This window comes from Bos indicus, chromosome 7 (assembly GCF_029378745.1).
Source record: "Bos indicus isolate NIAB-ARS_2022 breed Sahiwal x Tharparkar chromosome 7, NIAB-ARS_B.indTharparkar_mat_pri_1.0, whole genome shotgun sequence".
Taxonomy (NCBI): Eukaryota; Metazoa; Chordata; class Mammalia; order Artiodactyla; family Bovidae; genus Bos; species Bos indicus.
The window spans coordinates 34,183,979-34,202,993 of NC_091766.1; the positions used below are offsets into that span (position 1 = coordinate 34,183,979).

Consider the following 19,015-nt stretch of genomic DNA (forward strand, 5'->3'; position numbering starts at 1 on the left):
AAAAGAAATTTTGTTCCTAAGACAATTCTTTAACCTACCAAAAAAAAAAAAAAGGAGCTGGGTAAATAACAAGCGTTTGACAAATAAGATCAAAGACAGCACTGTCTAATAGAGCTTTGTCTTATGAAAATGAAATGTCCCTATTTCTGCACTGTCTAATACAGTAGCCATGAACCACATGTGGCTACTGGGCACTTGAAATGTGGCTAGGATGACAAATGATTACTATTTCATTGCTATTGAATTTTAAGTTGTCACATAGGACTTCTACTTAAGGATGCAAATGAGAATTTGAGAGGGAGGGAAAGAGGAGTGTATTTAATTGGAAAAAGCATGGCCAAGTCTATGACTACATTTGGAAAACAAACCTATTGTTTTTGTAATGTTGTTGTTGCTTAGTTGCTAAGTTGTGTCCGACTCTTGAGACCCCGCGGAGCCCACCAGGTTCCTCTGTCCATGGGATTTCCCAGGCAAGGATACTAGAGTGGGTTGCCATTTCCTCCTCCAGGGGATCTTCCCAACGCAGGTATCAAACCCACGTCTCGTGCACTGCAGGTGGATTCTTTACCACTGAGGCACTAAGGAAGCCTGTTTTTATAATATAATACTAACCACAAAAGGCAAAGCTCAATGAAATATTATGGCCTTGTTATTTTCTGCTAATCAGCCCAGGAGAAGGGCTGATATCACCAGAGCTGTGTCTCAAATGGTCAGCTGTCAACTCAACATCACTGGTGTTTCTACTTTCTCTGCAGTCACAGGAGGAGCCAGGGCCCTTCTCTGAGGCCCATACAGTCCTGAGTTAGATCCTCCAAAAAGAGACACTCACTTAAAAGGTAGAAAAGCAGGAGACTGCAGGGCAGGCAGTCTCATGAGGAGCTGCAGACGTGACACTGGCAGCACATGCAGGCAGGCTCTTGAGAACCACCCACCACAGGCTGAGACGGTCTCCTACAGTCTCACTGACATGCACCAGCCCAGACCTTCCAATGGTAAGTCTCTAACTCTCTGTATAAAACCCTTCACTCTGGGAAAACCAAGAGGGGCTTCTGTTTTCCTGACTGAATCCTGACTATTATACTTTGTATATCAAAACTGAGGGGTGGAGAGAAGAGTCTGAAATTTTTATCTTTAAAAATTAGGTTCTAAAACCCCAGAATTTTTTTCTAAAGATGAAAACACTTTTCTAGACTCTCAAAGCAGAAATAAGATACTAAAATATCTGTCTCATTATTCCCTTGAGCACAAAAAACAAACCATATCCTATCTTCTTTCCTCTAAAATTTCAAAATAAAGACACAGGCAATTTAATTTTCTTCCTGGCCCACAAAAACAATCTAATTTGCAGAAAAGTCACTAAACACTAGCTTTTTAAAAGTAAATCTATTCAAGAAGATTCCTTACAAATACTATTAGAATCAGATGGTCCGAAGATGGCAGAGGAATAGGACAGGGAGACCACTTTCTTCCCCACAAATTCATCGAAAGATCATTTGAACACTGAGCAAATTCCACAAAACAACTTCTGGACGCTGGCAGAGGACACCAGGCACCCAGAAAGGCAGCCATTGTCTTCAAAAGGAGGGAGGACAAAATATAAAAGATAAAAAGAGAGACAAAAGAGTTAGGGACAGAGACCCATCCCGGGGAGGGAGTCATGAAAGAAGAGAAGTTTCCAAACACCAGGAAACCCTCACACTGGTGGGTCTGTGGGGGAGTTTTGGAATCTCAGAGGGCAACATAACCAGGAGGGAAAATAAATAAACAAATAAATAAAACCCACAGGTTACATGCCTAACCACAACTCCCAGTGGAGAAGTAGCGCAGGAGCTCGCATCTGCCACCAGCAAGCAGGAGGCGCAGGCTGCATTGCTTAGGGTAAGGACTGGGCCTGAATGCCCTGAGGACAATCTGAGGAAGCTAACATGAGATAGCAACCCAAACTGTGGGATAGCCAGAGAGAGAGGAAAAAAAGAGAGAGAGAGAGAACTTTCCTGTGAAAAGCTCTAACCTAAGGCACTGCCAGCCCACTCACGGAACAAAGGACTGAGCGAATACCAGAGGAGAGCTAGCCCACTGCGGAAGGGCCCATCCCCCACTGGAGGCAGAGAGGCAGGCAGGCGACAGCCAGAGCCAGAAAAGGGCATCCTCTACCAAACTGTGAGCAGGCTCCCAGTCGTTAACCAAGTCTTCCTGGGATCCTGGATGGCTGACATCCGCCAGGAGGGTGGCAGCCAGAGATCAGCTCCCCAGAGGACACACACAGCACACCTGAGACATGCTCCCACTGGACACTCAGGAAACCAAGCAGCTGGGACGGGGAGGTGATAAGACGCACCACACACCTGGGGAGAGTATACTTGCCAAGCACCTGGTCACCTGAGCTGCTGGGACCTGGGAAGGGCACAAAACGCAGGCCCAACCGAGTGTGCCTTTGTGGAGTACCCGAGAACCTGAACCTGAGCGGCTTAGACCTGGGAAGTGCACATAACCCAAGGCCTCCTTTAGACAGTTCTCCTGAAGAGCAATCTGGAGCCTGAGCAGTATAGACCGGGAAAGCACACACGCTGTGAGCGGGGGCAAACCCAGTGTGGCCGAGACACTGTGAGCACTCCCCACACACGCCAGTGATATTTGTTTGCATTGCTCCTCCCTCCCCACAGCACAACCGAAAAAGTGAGCCTAAATAAGTGACCACCTTCTACCCCTTGTGTCAGGGCGGAAATTAGACACTGAAGGGACTTGCAAACAGAAGAAGCCAAAATAAACAGAGGGAACCGTTTTGGAAGTGACAGGTGCAACAGATTAAAACCCTGTAGTTAGCACTGACTACACTGGAAGGGGCCTATAGACCTTGAGAAGTATAAGCTGGAACAAGGAACTATCTGAAACTGAACTGGCCCTACACTGCCTGCAACAGCTCCAGAGAAATTCCTAGATGTATTTTACTATTACCATTTAAAAAATTTTTAAGTCCTTTATTACTCATTTAATTTTTATTTTTATAACCTATTACCTTGCAAAAAAAAAAAAAGACCCTTTTTTAAAGCAAATTTCATATATACTTTTTATAATTTTTGTGTTTTGTTTTTTTAATATTGTATTTTTGAGAACCTAACCTCTACTCTAGATTTTTAATCTTTGCTTTTTGGTATTTGTTACCAATTTTGTACCTTTCAGAATCCAATCTTCAGTACCCATTTTTACTTGGGAGCGAGATTACTGGCTTGATTGCTCTCTCCCTCTTTTGACTCTCCTTTTCTCCCCCCAGTCACCTCTGTCTCCTCCCTCCCCCTTCTCTTCTCTACCCAACCGGTCACCTCTGCCTCCTCCCTCCCCCTTCTCTTCTCTACCCAACTCTGTGAGTCTCTTTGGGTATTCTGGGCTATGGAGAACACTTAGGGAACTGATTACTGGCTAGATCTGTCTCTCTCCTTTTGACTCCCCCTCCTCTCCTCCTGGTCACCTATATCTCCTTCCTCCCTGTTCTCTTCTCTATGGAACCCCGTGAACCTTTCTGGGTGTTCCAAGCTGTGGAGAGCACACAGGGATTTGATTACTGGCTAACCTGCTCTCTCCCTTTTTGATTCCCCCTCTTCTCCTCCTGGTCACCTCTATCTCCCTCCTCCCTCTTCTCTTCTCCATGTAACTCTGTGAACCTCTCTGGGTGTCCCTCACTGTGGAGAATCTTTTCTCCATTAACCTAGATGTTTTATCATCGGTACTGTATGGATGGAGAAGTCTTGAGACTACTGTAAGAATAAGACTGAAAACCAGAGGCAGGAGGCTTAAGTCCAAAACCTGAGAACACCAGAAAACTCCTGACTCCAGGGAACATTAAAAGATAAGGGGAACACATGTATACCTGTGGCAGATTCATTTTGATATTTGGCAAAACTAATACAATTATGTAAAGTTTAAAAATAAAATAAAATTTAAAAAAAAAAAGATAAGAGCTCATCCAAAAGCCTCCACACCTACACTGAAACCAAGCCCCACCCAAGAGCCAACAAGTTCCAGAGCAAGACATACCATGCTAATTCTCCAGCAACACAGGAACATAGCCCTGAGCTTTATTTATTTATTTATTTATTTTTATTAAGCGCCAAGCCGCGGCCGCTCCTCCCAGCGCCCTCCCCCTGCGCAGCGGCCACGCCCCTTCTGCCCCTGAGCTTTAATATACAGGCTGCCAAAAGTCACACCAAACCCACAGACACCTCAAAACTCACTACTGAACACTTCATTGCACTCCAGAGAGAAGAGATCCAGCTCCACCCACCAGAACATGGACACAAGCTTCCCTAACCAGGAAACCTAGACAACTCACTCGTCCAATTCCACCCACAGGGAGGAACCTCCACAATAAAGAGGAACCACAAACTTTCAGCCTACAGAAAGGCCACCCCAAACACAGCAATCTAAACAAGATGAAAAGGAACAGAAATACTCAGCAGGTAAAGGAACATGATAAATGCTCACCAAACCAAACAAAAGAGGAGGAAACAGGGAGTCTACCTGAAAAAGAATTCAGAATAATGATAGTAAAAATGATCCAAAATCTTGAAAACAAAACGGAGTTACAGATAAATAGTCTGGAGACAAGGATAGAGAAGATGCAAAAAATGTTTAACAAAGACCTAGGAGAAATAAAAAAGAGTCAATCAATAATGTATAATGCAATAAAAGATCAAAAACACTCTGGAGGGAACCAACAGTAGAATAACTGAGGCAGAAGATAGGATAAGTGAGGTGGAAGATAGAATGCTGGAAATAAATGAAGCAGAGAGGAAAAAAGAAAAAAAGCATTAAAAGAAACGAGGACGTCAGAGACCTCTAGGACAATGTCAAATGCCCCAACATTCGAATCACAGGAGTCGCAGAAGACAAAAAGAAAGGCCATAAGATAATACTGGAGGAGATAATAGTTGAAAACTTCCCTAAAATGGGGAAGGAAATAGCCATCCAAGTCCAAGAAACTTGGAGAGTCCCAAACAGGATAAACCCAAGGCAAAAAACCCCAAGACAATTCGTTAATCAAATTAACAAAGATCAAACACAAAGAACAAATATTAAAAGAGGCAAGGGAAAAACAACAAATAACACACAAGGGGATTGCCATAAGGATCAGCTGTTCAGCTGATCTTTCAATAGAAACTCTTCAGGCCAGAAGGGAATGGCAGGACATATTTAAAGTGATAAAAGAGAAAAATCTACAACCCAGATCACTGTACCCAGCAAGGATCTCATTCAAATATGAAGGAAAAATCAAAAGCTTTACAGACAAGCAAAAGCTCAGAGAATTCAGCAACACCAAATCAGCTCTCCAACAAATGCTAAAGGATCTTCTCTAGACAGGAAACACAGAAAAAGTGTATAAACTCAAACCCAAAACAACAAAGTAAATAGCAACAGGATCATACTTATCAATAATTACCTTAAATGTAAATGGGGTGAATGCCCCAACCAAAAGACAAAGACTGGCTGAATGGATAAAAAAACAAGACTCCTATATATGCTGTCTACAAGAGACCCACCTCAAAACAAGGGACACATACAGAGTGAAAATGAAGGGCTGAAAAAAGATATTTCACGCAAATGGAGACCAAAAGAAAGCAGGAGTAGCAATATTCATATCAGATAAAATAGACTTTGAAATAAAGGCTGTGAAAAGAGGCAAAGAAGGATACTACATAATGATCAAAGGATCAATCCAAGAAGATATACAATTATAAATATATATGCAACCAACATAGGAGCACCACAATATGTAAGACAAATGCTAACAAGTGTGAAAGGGGAAATTAACAATAACACAATAATAGTGGGAGACTTTAATACCCCTATTAATACTCACACCTATGGATAGATCAACTAAACTGAAAATTAGCAAGGAAACACAAACTTTAAATGATACAATGGACCAGTTAGGCCTAACTGATATGTATAGGACATTTCACCCCAAAACAATGAATTTCATCTTTTTCTCAAGTGCACACGGAACCTTCTCCAGGATAGATCATATCCTGGGCCATAAATCGAGCATTGGTAAATTTAAAAAAACTGAAATCATTCCAAGCACCTTTTCTGATCACAATGCATTAAGATTAGCTGTCAACTACAGGGAAAAAAAACTATTAAAAATACCAACATATGGAGGCTAACCAACACAATTCTGAATAACCAACAAATCACAGAAGAAATCAAAATATGCATAAAAACGAATGAAAATGAAAACACAACCCAAAACCTATGAGACTCAGTAAAAGCAGTGCTAAGGGGAAGGTTCATTACAATACAAGCTTATCTCAAGAAACAAGAGAAAAATCAAATAAATAACCTAACTCTACACCTAAAGCAACTAGAAAAGGAAAAAATGAAGAATCCCAGGGCTAGTATAAGGAAAAAAATCATAAAACTTAGGGAAAAAATAAATGAAAAAGAAACGAAACCATAGCAAAAATCAACAAAGTTAAAAGTTGGTTCTTTGAGAAGATAAATAAAATAGACAAACCATTAGCCAGACTCATGAAGGAAAAAAGGGAGAAGAATTAAATCAACAAAATTAGAAATGAAAATGGAGAAATCACAACAGACAACACAGAAATGCAAAGGATCATAAGAGACTACTATCAGTAACTATATGCCAATAAAATGGACAACTTGGAAGAAATGGAAAAATTCTTAGAAAAGTATAACTTTCTAAAACTGAACCAGAAAGAAACAGAAAATCTTAACAGACCCATCACAAGCACGGAAATCAAAACTGTAATCAGAAATCTTCCAGCAAACAAAAGCCCAGGACCAGACCACTTCACAGCTGAATTCTACCAAAAATTTAGAGAAGAGCTAACACCTATCCTACTCAAAGTCTTCCAGAAAACTGCAGAGGAAGGTAAACTTCCAAACTCATTCTATGAGGCCACCATCACCCTAATACCAAAACCAGACAAAGATGCCACAAAAAAAGAAAACTACAGGCCAATATCACTGATGAACACAGATGCAAAAATCCTTAAATTCTAGCAAACAGAATCCAGCAACATATTAAAAAGATCATACATCATGGCCAAGTGGGCTTTATCCCAGGGATGCAAGGATTCTCTAATATCTGCAAATCAATCAATGTGATACACCACATTAACAAACTGAAAGATAAAAACCATATGATTATCTCAATAGATGCAGAGAAAGCCTTTGACAAAATTCAACATCCATTTATGATAAAGCAGGATTAGAAGGAACATACCTCAACATAATAAAAGCTATATATGATAAACCCACAGCAAACATTATCCTTAATGGTGAAAAATTGAAAGCATTTCCCCTAAAGTCAGGAACAAGACAAGGGTGCCCACTCTCACCACTACTATTCAACATAGTTTTGGAAGTTTTGGCCACAGCAATCTGAGAAGAAAAAGAAATAAAAGGAATCCATACTGGAAAAGAAGTAAAACTATCACTGTTTGCAGATGACATGATCCTCTACATAGAAAACCCTAAAGACTCCACCAGAAAATTACTGCATCTCATCAATAAATAATAGTAAAGTTTCAGGATATAAAATTAATACACAGAAATCCCTTGCATTCCTATACACTAACAATGAGAAAACAGAAAGAGAAATTAAGGAAACAATTTCATTCACCATTGCAATGAAAAGAATAAAATACTTAGGAATAAATCTACCTAAAGAAACAAAAGACCTATATATAGAAAACTATAAAACACTGATGAAAGAAATCAAAGATGACACAAATAGAAGGAGAAAGTTACCATGTTCATGGATATGAAGAATCAATATAGTGAAAATGAGTATACCACCCAAAGCAATCTATAGATTCAATGCAATCCCTATCAAACTACCAATGGTATTTTTCAGAGAACTAGAACAAATAATTTCACAATTTGTATGGAAATACAAAAAGCCTCGAACAGCCAAAGCAATCTTGAGAAACCAAAGCAATCTTGAGAAACAAGAATGGAACTGGAGGAATCAACCTGCCTAACTTCAGGCTATACTACAAATCTACAGTCATCAAGACAGTATGGTACTGGCACAAAGACAGAAATATAAATCAATGGAACAAGATAGAAAGCCCAGGGATAAATCCAAACACCTATGGACCCTTTATCTTTGACAAAGGAGGCAAGAATATACAATGGAGAAAAGACAATCTCTTTAACAAGTTGTGCTGGGAAAACTGGCCAACCACTTGTAAAAGAATGAAACTAGAACACTTTCTAACACCATACACAAAAATAAACTCAAAATGGATTAAAGATCTAAATGTAAGACCAGAAACTATAAAACTCCTAGAGGAAAACATAGGCAAAACACTCTCTGACATAAATCACAGCAGGGTCCTCTATGACCCACCTCCCAGAATAATGGAAATAAAAGCAAAAATAAACAAATGGGACCTAATTAAACTTAAAAGCTTTGGCACAACGCAGGAAACTATAAACAAGGTGAAAAGACAGCCTTCAGAATGGGAGAAAATAATAGCAAACGAACCAATGGACAAAGAATTAATCTAAAAAATATACAAGCAGCTCATACAGCTCAATACCAGAAAAACAAACAACCCAATCAAAAAAAATGGGCCAAAGAACTAAACAGACATTTCTCCAAAGAAGACATAGAGATGGCTAACAAACACATGAAAAAATATTCAACATCACTCATTATCAGAGAAATTCAAATCAAAACCACAATGAGGTATCATCTCACACCAGTCAAAATGGCTGCTATCAAAAAGTCTACGAACAATAAATGTTGGAGAAGGTGTGGAGAAAAGGGAACCCTCTTACACTGTTGGTGGGAATGCAAACTAGTACAGCCACTATGGAGAACAGTGTGGAGATTCCTTAAAAAACTGGAAACAGAACTGCCATATGACCCAGCAATCCCACTGCTGGGCATACACACCGAGGAAACCAGAATTGAAAGAGACACATGTACCCCAATGTTCATCGCAGCACTGTTTATAATAGCCAGGACATGGAAGCAACCTAGATGTCCATCAGCAGATGAATGGATAAGAAAGCTGTGGTACATATACACAATGGAATATTACCCAACTATTAAAAAGAATGCATTTGAATCAGTTCTAGTGAGGTGGATGAAACTGGAGCCTATTATACAGAGTGAAGTCAGTCAGAAAGAAAAACACCAATACAGCATACTAACACATATATATGGAATTTAGAAAGATGGTAACAATGACCCTATATGTGAGACAGCAAAAGAGACACAGATGTATAATAAAGCCTTTTGGACTCTGTGGGAAAAGGCAAGGGTGGGAGGATTTGAGAGAATAGCATTGAAACATGTATATTATCATATGTGAAACAGATCGCCAGTTCAGGTTCCATGCATGAGACAGGGTGCTCAGGGCTGGTGTACTGGGATGACCCTGAGGGATGGGATGGGGAGTGAGGTGGGAAGGGGGTTCAGGATGGGGAACACATGTTCACCCATACATGACATGGTTGATTTATGTCAATGTATGGCAAAAACCACTACAACATTGTAAAGTAATTAGCCTGCAATTAAAATAAATAAATTAATTTAAGACAAAACAAAACAAGTAATATTAGAATCAATGTATCAAACATAAAGGCTGTATTTGCTGTTTTTCATGACTTTTTTCTTTATTCTTAATGCCTACTTTTGACTCTTAAGTTTTTATAAAGATAAGAAAGTTACATATAGCAATGATTTCCTATGCAGAATGGAATACGAAAGCTGGGTACAGAATTGGGGCATTTCACTTCTTACGCTATATTACTTTAAGAAATATAAAATTTTTTTTAAGAATTTAATGTAATTCTGTAGAAATATAAGAGATGTTTTAGCTTTTAAAAACAAGAGTAAGGACTTCCCTCAGGGTCCAGTGGCTAAGACTCCAAGCTCCCAATGCAGAAGGCCCAGGTTCAATCCCTAGTCAGGAAACGAGATCCCATAAGCTGCAACCAAGTCCCAGTGCAGTCACAAGAGCATATTCATATCCACATTTACAGTAATGTACTGGTTATATCATGTGCTCTTTACTAAAAACACTAAATAAACAACTGAATAAAATTCAGACTTATGAAATAATCTACATCAAAAAAAATCTCACATATAAAATCTGTTGCTAAACATCTTTGGCAGACTTAGATAAAATCTAATTTCATAATTACACTGGAATGTTGAGATATTTGCTAAGTGATTTATTAACATGAGAAATAGCATTAGTTGAGGAAAAATAAAAGAAACAGTATAATTCTCTCAAATACCATACCATAGTTAGCCACTGCTTTTCCACCTTTCCTTCTTATTTCTTCAACAACCTTATCAGCAGCTAAGGAGCCTTTGCCAACTCCTGTGAAGTCCCCTCCTAGGTCATTCACTGCAATGCAAAAATAAACAAATAAGAATTCAGTTCTAGACATTAAAAAATACGAGGTGGAATGAAACTATATTATTAGCATATGTTTTCAGTCATCTTCCTAATTCCCTCCTACTGTATTTCCATCCTACTGAAGATACCATGATATATGTACTTCCAAAACATGTCTCTTTGCTTTTAAATATAGACATGAAGCAGTGAAAATATTTAAACACAGGTTCATGCCATGAAACTTTTAACTGTGCAGTGCTTCTCTTTTGGAAAGCAAAAGACTGATTCAACCCATTTTTAGAAAAAAAAAAAAAAGGAAAAGAAAAAAAGATCACTTTTAAGAGTAAACACAGAGGAAAACAGTATGGACATCCTTCAAAAAAAATTAAAAATAGAACTGCCATATGATCCAGCAATCCCACTTGATTGAATTGAAATCAGGAACTGAAGAGATAATAGAACTCCAGTGTTCAATGCAGCACTATTACGATAGCCAAGATGTACAAACAATCTAAATATCAACTGACAGACAAAATGGATAAAGAAGTGGCACATATATACAATGTACTATTATTTAGCCTCTAAAAAAAGAAGGAAATTTTTCAATATGTAACAACATGGATAAACCCTGAAGATAATAAGGTAACCCAGTCACAGAAGACCAAATACTGCATGATTATATCTAAAATGGTCAAACTCATAGAATCAGAGAGTAGAATAGTGGTTGCAGAGATTAGCAGGAGGAGAAAAAGGGGAGTTGCTAATCAGTGGGCATAAAATTTCAATAATGCAAGATGAAAATGTTCTAAAGATCTTATCTACTGTACAACATAATGCCTATAGTTAATAATACTCTATTGTACAGTTAAAAATTTCTTAAAAGGGTAGATCTCATATTAAGAGTTCTTATCACAACTGAAAAAAAGAAAAGAAAGGTTAAATATATAATGTGACATATCTTCTCCATGTCAAGAAAGCCATTTACAGCAATGGTGATGAAGAACAAGCATATTAAATTCACACTGGTGAATTTTTATAAAACATAATACGTCACGGTCTACCAAAAAAGAAATAAAACTATTTATTGGAAAAGGTCAAAAACTACACACACAACTAACATGTGTTCAGTCACTAATTTATACCATATATATAATTTATGTGTTTCCCTAGTGGCTCAGATGGTAAAGAATCTGCCTACAACGCAGGAGAATAGTTTTGATCCCTGGGTTGGAAAGATCCCCTGGAGAAGGGAATGGCTACCCACTCCAGTATTCTTGCCTGGAAAATTTCATGGACAGAGGAACCTAGCCAGCTATAGTCCATGGAGTCATGAAGAGTTGGACACAACTGAGTGACTTTCATTACATTTTTACATCTTCCTGTATATATAGACACAAACATTAAATGAACATTTACCATTTGCAAGGAAATGTATAAGAATGGTGCCTATCCTCAAAGAGTTTATAATGTACTGAAAGTTAAGTATGTGGTAACTACACTAATGCATTAATTGTATCATAAGTATATAAAGGCAACATAACTAAATAATATGATAACAAAAGTAATTTACACAATCATTGAAGGTTGAATTTATAAAATAACATGCAAAAACAAATGAAAAGATAAATAATATGTCAGTCACTCAGTCATGTCCAACTCTTTGCAACTCCATGAACTATAGCCCACTAGGCTCCTCTGTCCATGGAATTCTCCAGCCAAGAATACTGGAGTGGGTTGCCATTCCCTTCTCCAGGGCATCTTCCTGACCCAGGGATCAAACCTGGGTCTCCTGCACCAAAGGCAGATTCCCTACCATCTGAGCCACAATAGATCAATGCCAAACATCTTAGAAAAAACAGAACTTAACAAATACTGGGGACAAAGAATTAACTTGCATTGCAAAGTGATCATTTTTGTATGGTTATTGCATAAACCATGAGGAATATAATAATTTAAAAATTACTAATTAATAATGGCATAGAGGTATAGGCTAAAATTTAAACTCTCTTAATATGATCAAATTGATGATTATCATACCTGAAAAAAAGTGCATATCTTTTTTTCTTTTGAAGTATAACTCTCTTATGCGGGAACTGGGGTGAGGGTTGCAACTGGAGTAGTGTAGTAAAAGGAGATAAAGGAATGACTCAGAGAAAAATTAATCAAATGTGATTTTGTGCTTAAAGGAAATTAATTTTTCAAAATGTGGACTGAGGTATATTTTTTCTAACAATATAGTCTTATCAGTCTTATTGCAAATAAAAAAAGCTACAAAGACAAAAAATAATGGGGGAAGGGCTTACATTATCCCTCAGAGAATTTTTTTAAAATGTTAAGATTCTCAAGACTAAATTCCTATTAATTATTCATTATTTGAGTACAGTTACTTAAATAACAGGAAATAAACAATTAAAAAAAAATCAAGATTTTGAAATATATAACTAACAGTCTTCTAAGACCCTTTTTACCCAAGCAAGGAAAAGTTCAAAAGCAAATTGAGGAAGACAATATTGAAGTAAAGAAAGAAATGTTCAATTGTGAAATGAAACACTATCCCCAAGTGTAAACTATTCCAAGTGCAATCAAAGGTAAACATTGGAGCCTAAATAAATAATTACTGAGATCAATGATCAATGCAGTGAAACAGTATCAAAATAGATTTATTCAAGACAAGTATTCACTTCAGAGAGGACAAATTTAACACTGACCCTACTCAGTTACCCTACCAGAGCTAATTCACAGGAATTACAGCCTTAACTAGAAAAGCACTGATTACACACTGAAGGGCTTAGCCAGCAGCAACATTAAAAGATTGTTTGTAAACAAAGAGAAATGTACTTTTACTATGTGACCCTGTCATCACTTATATATATATGACTAATATTCCAGTGAAAAAGTTGGCTTAAAGCTCAACATTCAGAAAACTAAGATCATGGCATCTGGTCCCATCACTTCATGGGAAATATATGAGGAAACAGTGGAAACAGTGTCAGACTTTACTTTTGGGGATTCCAAAATCACTGCAGATCATGATTGCAGCCATGAAATTAAAAGACACTTACTCCTTGGAAGGAAAGTTATAACCAACCTAGATAGCATATTCAAAAGCAGAGACATTACCTTGCCAACAAAGGTCCATCTAGTCAAGACTATGGTTTTCCCAGTGATCATGTATGGATGTGAAAGTTGGACTGTGAAGAAAGCTGAGTGCCGAAGAATTGATGCTTTTGAACTGTGGTGTTGGAGAAGACTCTTGAGAGTCCCTTGGACTGCAAAGAGATCCAACCAGTCCATTCTAAAGGAGATCAGCCCTGGGTGTTCATTGGAAGGAATGATCCTAAAGCTGAAACTCCAATACTTTGGCCACCTCATGCGAAGAGTGGCCACTTGATTTCCACTTGATTCATTGGAAAGACTCTGATGCTGGGAGGAATTGGGGGCAGGAGGAGAAGGGGACGACAGAAGATGAGATGGCTGGATGGCATCACCGACTCGATGGACATGAGTTTGAGTAAACTCTGGGAGTTGGTGATGGACAGGGAGGCCTGGCATGCTGCGATTCATGGGGTCGCAAAGAGTCCGACACGACTGAGCGACTGAACTGAATTGAATATTCCAATTATAACAATATTTTAAAATATCCCTACCGCCTACTGTTAAAGACACATCTGGAGGAGAAGGGGACAACAGAGGATGAGATGGTGGATGACATCACTGACTCAATAGACTTGAGTTTGAGTAAACTCTGGAGTTGGCAATGGACAGGGAGGCCTGGAGTGCTGAGTCCATGGGGTCGCAAAGAGTTGGACATGACTGAGCAACTGAACTGAACTGACTGAATATTCCAATTATAACAATATTTAAAATATCCCTACCACCTACTGTTAAAGACACAACTTTGTACATTGCTGCATTTGAGCTCCATACAGTTTTCTAGGAGTTTGGCAGGAACAGTTGTTCCTATTTTTACAGAAGAAGAAAGAGTTTAGGAAAAGTTAGGTAACTTGTTCGAGGCTCCAAGGCTGTATGAAATAGCAAAATTCATACAAGCACCTGGACCCACCACAATACCACTCTGCTCCTCTAATGCTGTGAACAAGTTTCTTTTATCCTAATTATTTCCTTAAAAAAAAAAAATCATGTTTGCTTGGAGAGAATACAGAAGAAACAATAAATCAGCCACCTCACTCAAACAGCTTCAAAATACACAGTATTTTTATTACCTATTGGTAAGATTATCATAGTTAAAGGATAGAGTCTTTTCAGCTAACACCATCAAAATATCCCCAAAAGTGATATATTTGTAAATCCTCCATATAAAATCCAGCTTATAGCTCTAAGAGTTTTTTGTTTTTGTTTTTTTAAGATGTAAAATCTTTTGCCTATTTCCATCATTTTAAATAAATCAATGATTTTGATAGTCTATTAAAGACTAAGTTTTTTTAATTAAAAATCTACTCTGAGTTTTTATTAAACACCTACTAACCACTAGAGTAGGATCCAGAGAATTATAAACACACTTGGAGCCTATAAAAGTACCCTATAAATAGGAAAATGGATACCTAAACACAAAGTACTGAGTTATCAGCTAATAAAGCCTGAAAACCGAACCAGGTTTGTGAGAATGGCTGTTTCCCCATATCCTCCCAACTCTAGACATTATCATTCTTTTCAGTGTAACAATTAAATGATTATAAATTGTAGCCCGTTATTTTAGCACTAGTAAAGTTACATTATTTTCATAGGCTTGTCATTTATATTTCTGTTTACTGTTTTGTCCGCTTAAATAACATTTCATTTGAGGTGCCTTTTTTTCATACAGATGTGTACATATTGCATGCATGTATGCTCATCACTTCAGTCATGTCCGACTCTATGGAACCCAATGGACTGTAGCCCACCCGGCTCCTCTGTCTATGGGAGTCTCCAGGCAAGAATACTGGAGTGGGTTGTCATGCCCTCCTGCAGGGGATCTTCCCAACCTAGGGATTGAACTCTGGTCTCCTATGTCTTCTGCATAGCAGGTAGATTCTGAGCCACTGGGGAAGCCCCATGTACATGTCACTTATTTATAAAAGATTTTAATTTTTAATCATATATGTTGCAAATTATAAATTCTTTGATTGAAATGTTGAAAGAGAAACAGCAGAGCATTAATACTATTTGATAGCATTACGTACATTGTTTTTTAACATTTTGTTACATAAACCAGATTGAGAAATCTGGATTTGTCTTTAGCAATCCAATTTGTGTACCAGGCTTGGCTCTCAGAAGTTGGTTTTCCCATTCTCTCTTGCTGTTCTTCAGCCCTGACTACTGGCCTCAAAGACTAGAGCAAGAAACATGTTTTGGGTCTCCTGATATCAGGGCTGCTAAACCAGCTGAGGTAACACATATCACTTTTAGTGTTGGGGCAAAAAAAAATGCAAATCAAACTGATCATCATCTTCCTTCAAACTGTCCCACCCTCTCAGCAGCACTTTGCTGGCTAAGTCATTTCCCAGATATTCTCTCTTTTCTCCCATTTCTGAACAGTACATGCCACCAAGCTATCAAGGCTTGATCTCCATTTCATTATGATTCATCAAATAGTCACTCTGTTCACACTCTGTAGCCAGCACTGGGCTTGGTGCTTGGAGCTTGGAAGGTAGATAGTTTGTGCACTGAGGAGTTTCCAGTTCTTCTGAGGAACCAATTATTGCCATGTCTTTCCTGTTCTATCATTTCATGCCCAGACTACTGTAAGTGCCTCCCCAATGGCCTTTTCCCTCCAATCTTAATCATTCCAGGCTGCTAGCAGCCAGTTGCTGGGTAATGGCCCTAAACAGCCTTAAACTAACTCATTCCCCCACTGAAAATCTGCAGTAGAATCCTGTCATTCACTGCCTAACTTTCCAGATCCCTTAAATCTGACCTCACTTTACTGTTTCACTTTACTATAAGTAGTTCCTCCTCTCTGGGAAATTGCTTATATAGCTATTTCTAAGTTCCCACTGAATTATCAGGAGTAATAACGTTACAATGCTTTGTATCTGAAGAGTGCTCTATAACTGTGCTTATACATATTCCTGTTCATATATTTATTCAATCCAAGGATTTGACACCAGCTAAGTCATATCTATGACCAGTGACATATCTATAAACTACTTTTATTTCCAAAGTAAAATGGTGCCTCCAAATCTACAAAATCGAAATAATTTTTATATGCATTGATTTTGCACATGACATGCTTTACAGTGAGTAATCTGAGAAGTGTATAAAAAGATGACAAAGGCAATATTATACTGCAAGTGTACTTATTTTTTGGAGAGGTTATTTACTTTTTTTTAATGCTTTTAAGAAATTCAAACACTACGGATTCAAAAAGCCCTTTCTAACCTGTGTCCTATCCCAGAGGTAACTGCTGTCCTTCCAGGCATTTCTGTTTTCTGTGTTGATGCCTTTTCTCCCATTCTAAAAAGTTTCTGATAGCAAACAACAGCATTAAGAATCATTTCATTGATATAGTGGGCCCAATGGGGATTTCCTCTTGTATTCTGTTTATGTCTTGACTGCTACCAACAAGTATTTAAAGTGCCTTAAATATAAAAGGCATGTGCAAGGACTATTAAAAGATGGAAAAATTAAGAAAATGCCACATCAGAGAAAGAGAAGCCTACTCAAAGCATGGGCTAATGGTGGTTACCCTGGCTGAGGACAGTGTGAGGTTTACCCTTAAGCTTCCTGATAGTCAAAGAAAAAGTGCAAAACATAGAGTTGCCATTATATTTTCATTGTTTGGCAGAAAGATACCATCACCCTAGTTCATCAGGAGTCTTTTCCAGAATGGCCATGCTGCTGTTGCATGATACAGTGGTCAATGAGTAACTTTGAAAGGCCAACAGTAAGCAGAGAAAGGTCAGACTTAGAGCCTAGGAAAACACATCTTTCCTGCTGCTACTGCTGCTAAGTCGCTTCAGTTGTGTCCGACTCTGTGCGACCCCATAGATGGCAGCCCACCAGGCTCCTCCGTCCCTGGGATTCTCCAGGCAAGAACACTGGAGTGGGCTGCCATTTCCTTCTCCAATGCATGTAAGAATGGCCATAAATGTATCTAAATATTTGTAGGCCTCCAAAATGTGGTAATAGTTTAGAAAGCAGTATCTTAAATGAGGCCCCCTTAATTTAAGGGATGGAATCTGTCTCAACAACAAGAAGGCATCAAGGGTCTCTTTAAAGGAAGAAGAAACTGAAAATGAGTGACTGAGTCCTCCTGGGACTCCATCTCCTGCCTATCTGTACTCACCACCTGGGTAATCTGACCCAATCTCCTGGCTTTAAATACCTCCTGGGAACTGAAAATAGATTTATATAGCTTCAATGTCCCCCCAGCTATAGAGTCCTATGTCCCACTGCCTACTTACTAGCCTCATCTGAAAGTCTACAGGAATGTCCCCTCTCTGGGAATCTGCCCTCCTCCAGTCTTTTCTCTCTCACTCTATCCTCCCTCCTTTTCAACCCACATCAGCAAATAACCAAATCCTGCCATACCTACCTTCCAAATATATCCAGAATTTAACCTCCTTGTACCATCTCCATCCCTACCAACTGTCTGAATCAACCCCTTCTCTTTTACAGATTATTTCAATAACCTGACAGATTTCTCTGCTTCCACTTCTTTTTTTAATGAAAAATTATAAGTACAGACAATAAGAGTTCATAGGATAATAAACCCCAACATGCTCAACATCCTCCTCTACTTCCATTCTTACTCCTCCAGAACCTACTCCTCAGACAGCAAGCAGAATGATCAATTTAAACCTTAAATCAGGTCATGAAAGTAGGTTCTCATTAGAAATCTAGAAAAATAGTATACACGATCTTATTTGCAAAACAGAAATAGAGACACAGATGTAGAGTACAAACATATGGACACCAAGTAGGTAAAGGTGGTGACATAGGAATTGGGGTGTTGGTACTGACATATATACACTATTAATACTATGTATAAAATGGGTAACTAATGAGAACCTACTATATAGCTCAGGGAACCTTACTGAGTGCTCTGTGGTGACCTAAATTGGCAGGAAATCAAACAGAGGGGCTATATGTACACCTACAGCTGACTCAGGGTGCTGTACAGTAGAAACTAACACAACATTGTAAAGCAACTATACTCCAATAAAAATTAATTTAAAAAAAAATCAGGGTAAAAGCCAGTCCTTCTGAACTAAATGGTCCTATATGATCTGACCTCCTGTCACCTCTCATCTCTCATCTTCATTCCCCTAGAAGACACTACGCCAACCTGGGATGCCCCCGAAGCTCACTTTGATATAATCCTGAGCACAGCGCCCAGGACATGGTAGGCAGTCACTAATACTGTTTTATTTCCCCCTTTACAAAAGACTTTAATTCTTGGTGTCATTTAATCCCCACCATAATCCTGGCAGTTTTTAGGGAAGGTGGCTACTAATATTCAGACAAGTCATGTAACTGGACAGCAGAGCCAGGATTCACAGCCTGACCTAACTTCAGAGACCATTCACTTTCCCACACTGAAGTTCACCTTCTGGCTATCAGGATCACACAGCAGCTAAAAACACAGGCTCTGGCATCTGACAAGAGGAACTTTAAAAACTCATCTTTAC

At 38.6% G+C, this 19,015-nt stretch overlaps 1 protein-coding gene across 9 annotated transcripts in view; it reads right to left on the minus strand.

Moving 5' to 3' along the window:
* The window catches only part of HSD17B4 (hydroxysteroid 17-beta dehydrogenase 4), a 174,792-nt gene that overhangs the window by 144,043 nt on the left and 11,734 nt on the right, over nucleotides 1-19,015 (minus strand). For all 9 annotated transcript variants that reach the window (XR_011567608.1, XR_011567605.1, XR_011567607.1 and 6 more), the window contains exon 3: nucleotides 10,287-10,394. Coding sequence is in view for 1 of the 9 variants with exons in the window: in XM_070793275.1 (XP_070649376.1) it covers nucleotides 10,287-10,394 (108 nt within the window). In the remaining 8 variants the exon portion in view is untranslated. The remainder of the gene's footprint in view (nucleotides 1-10,286; nucleotides 10,395-19,015) is intronic.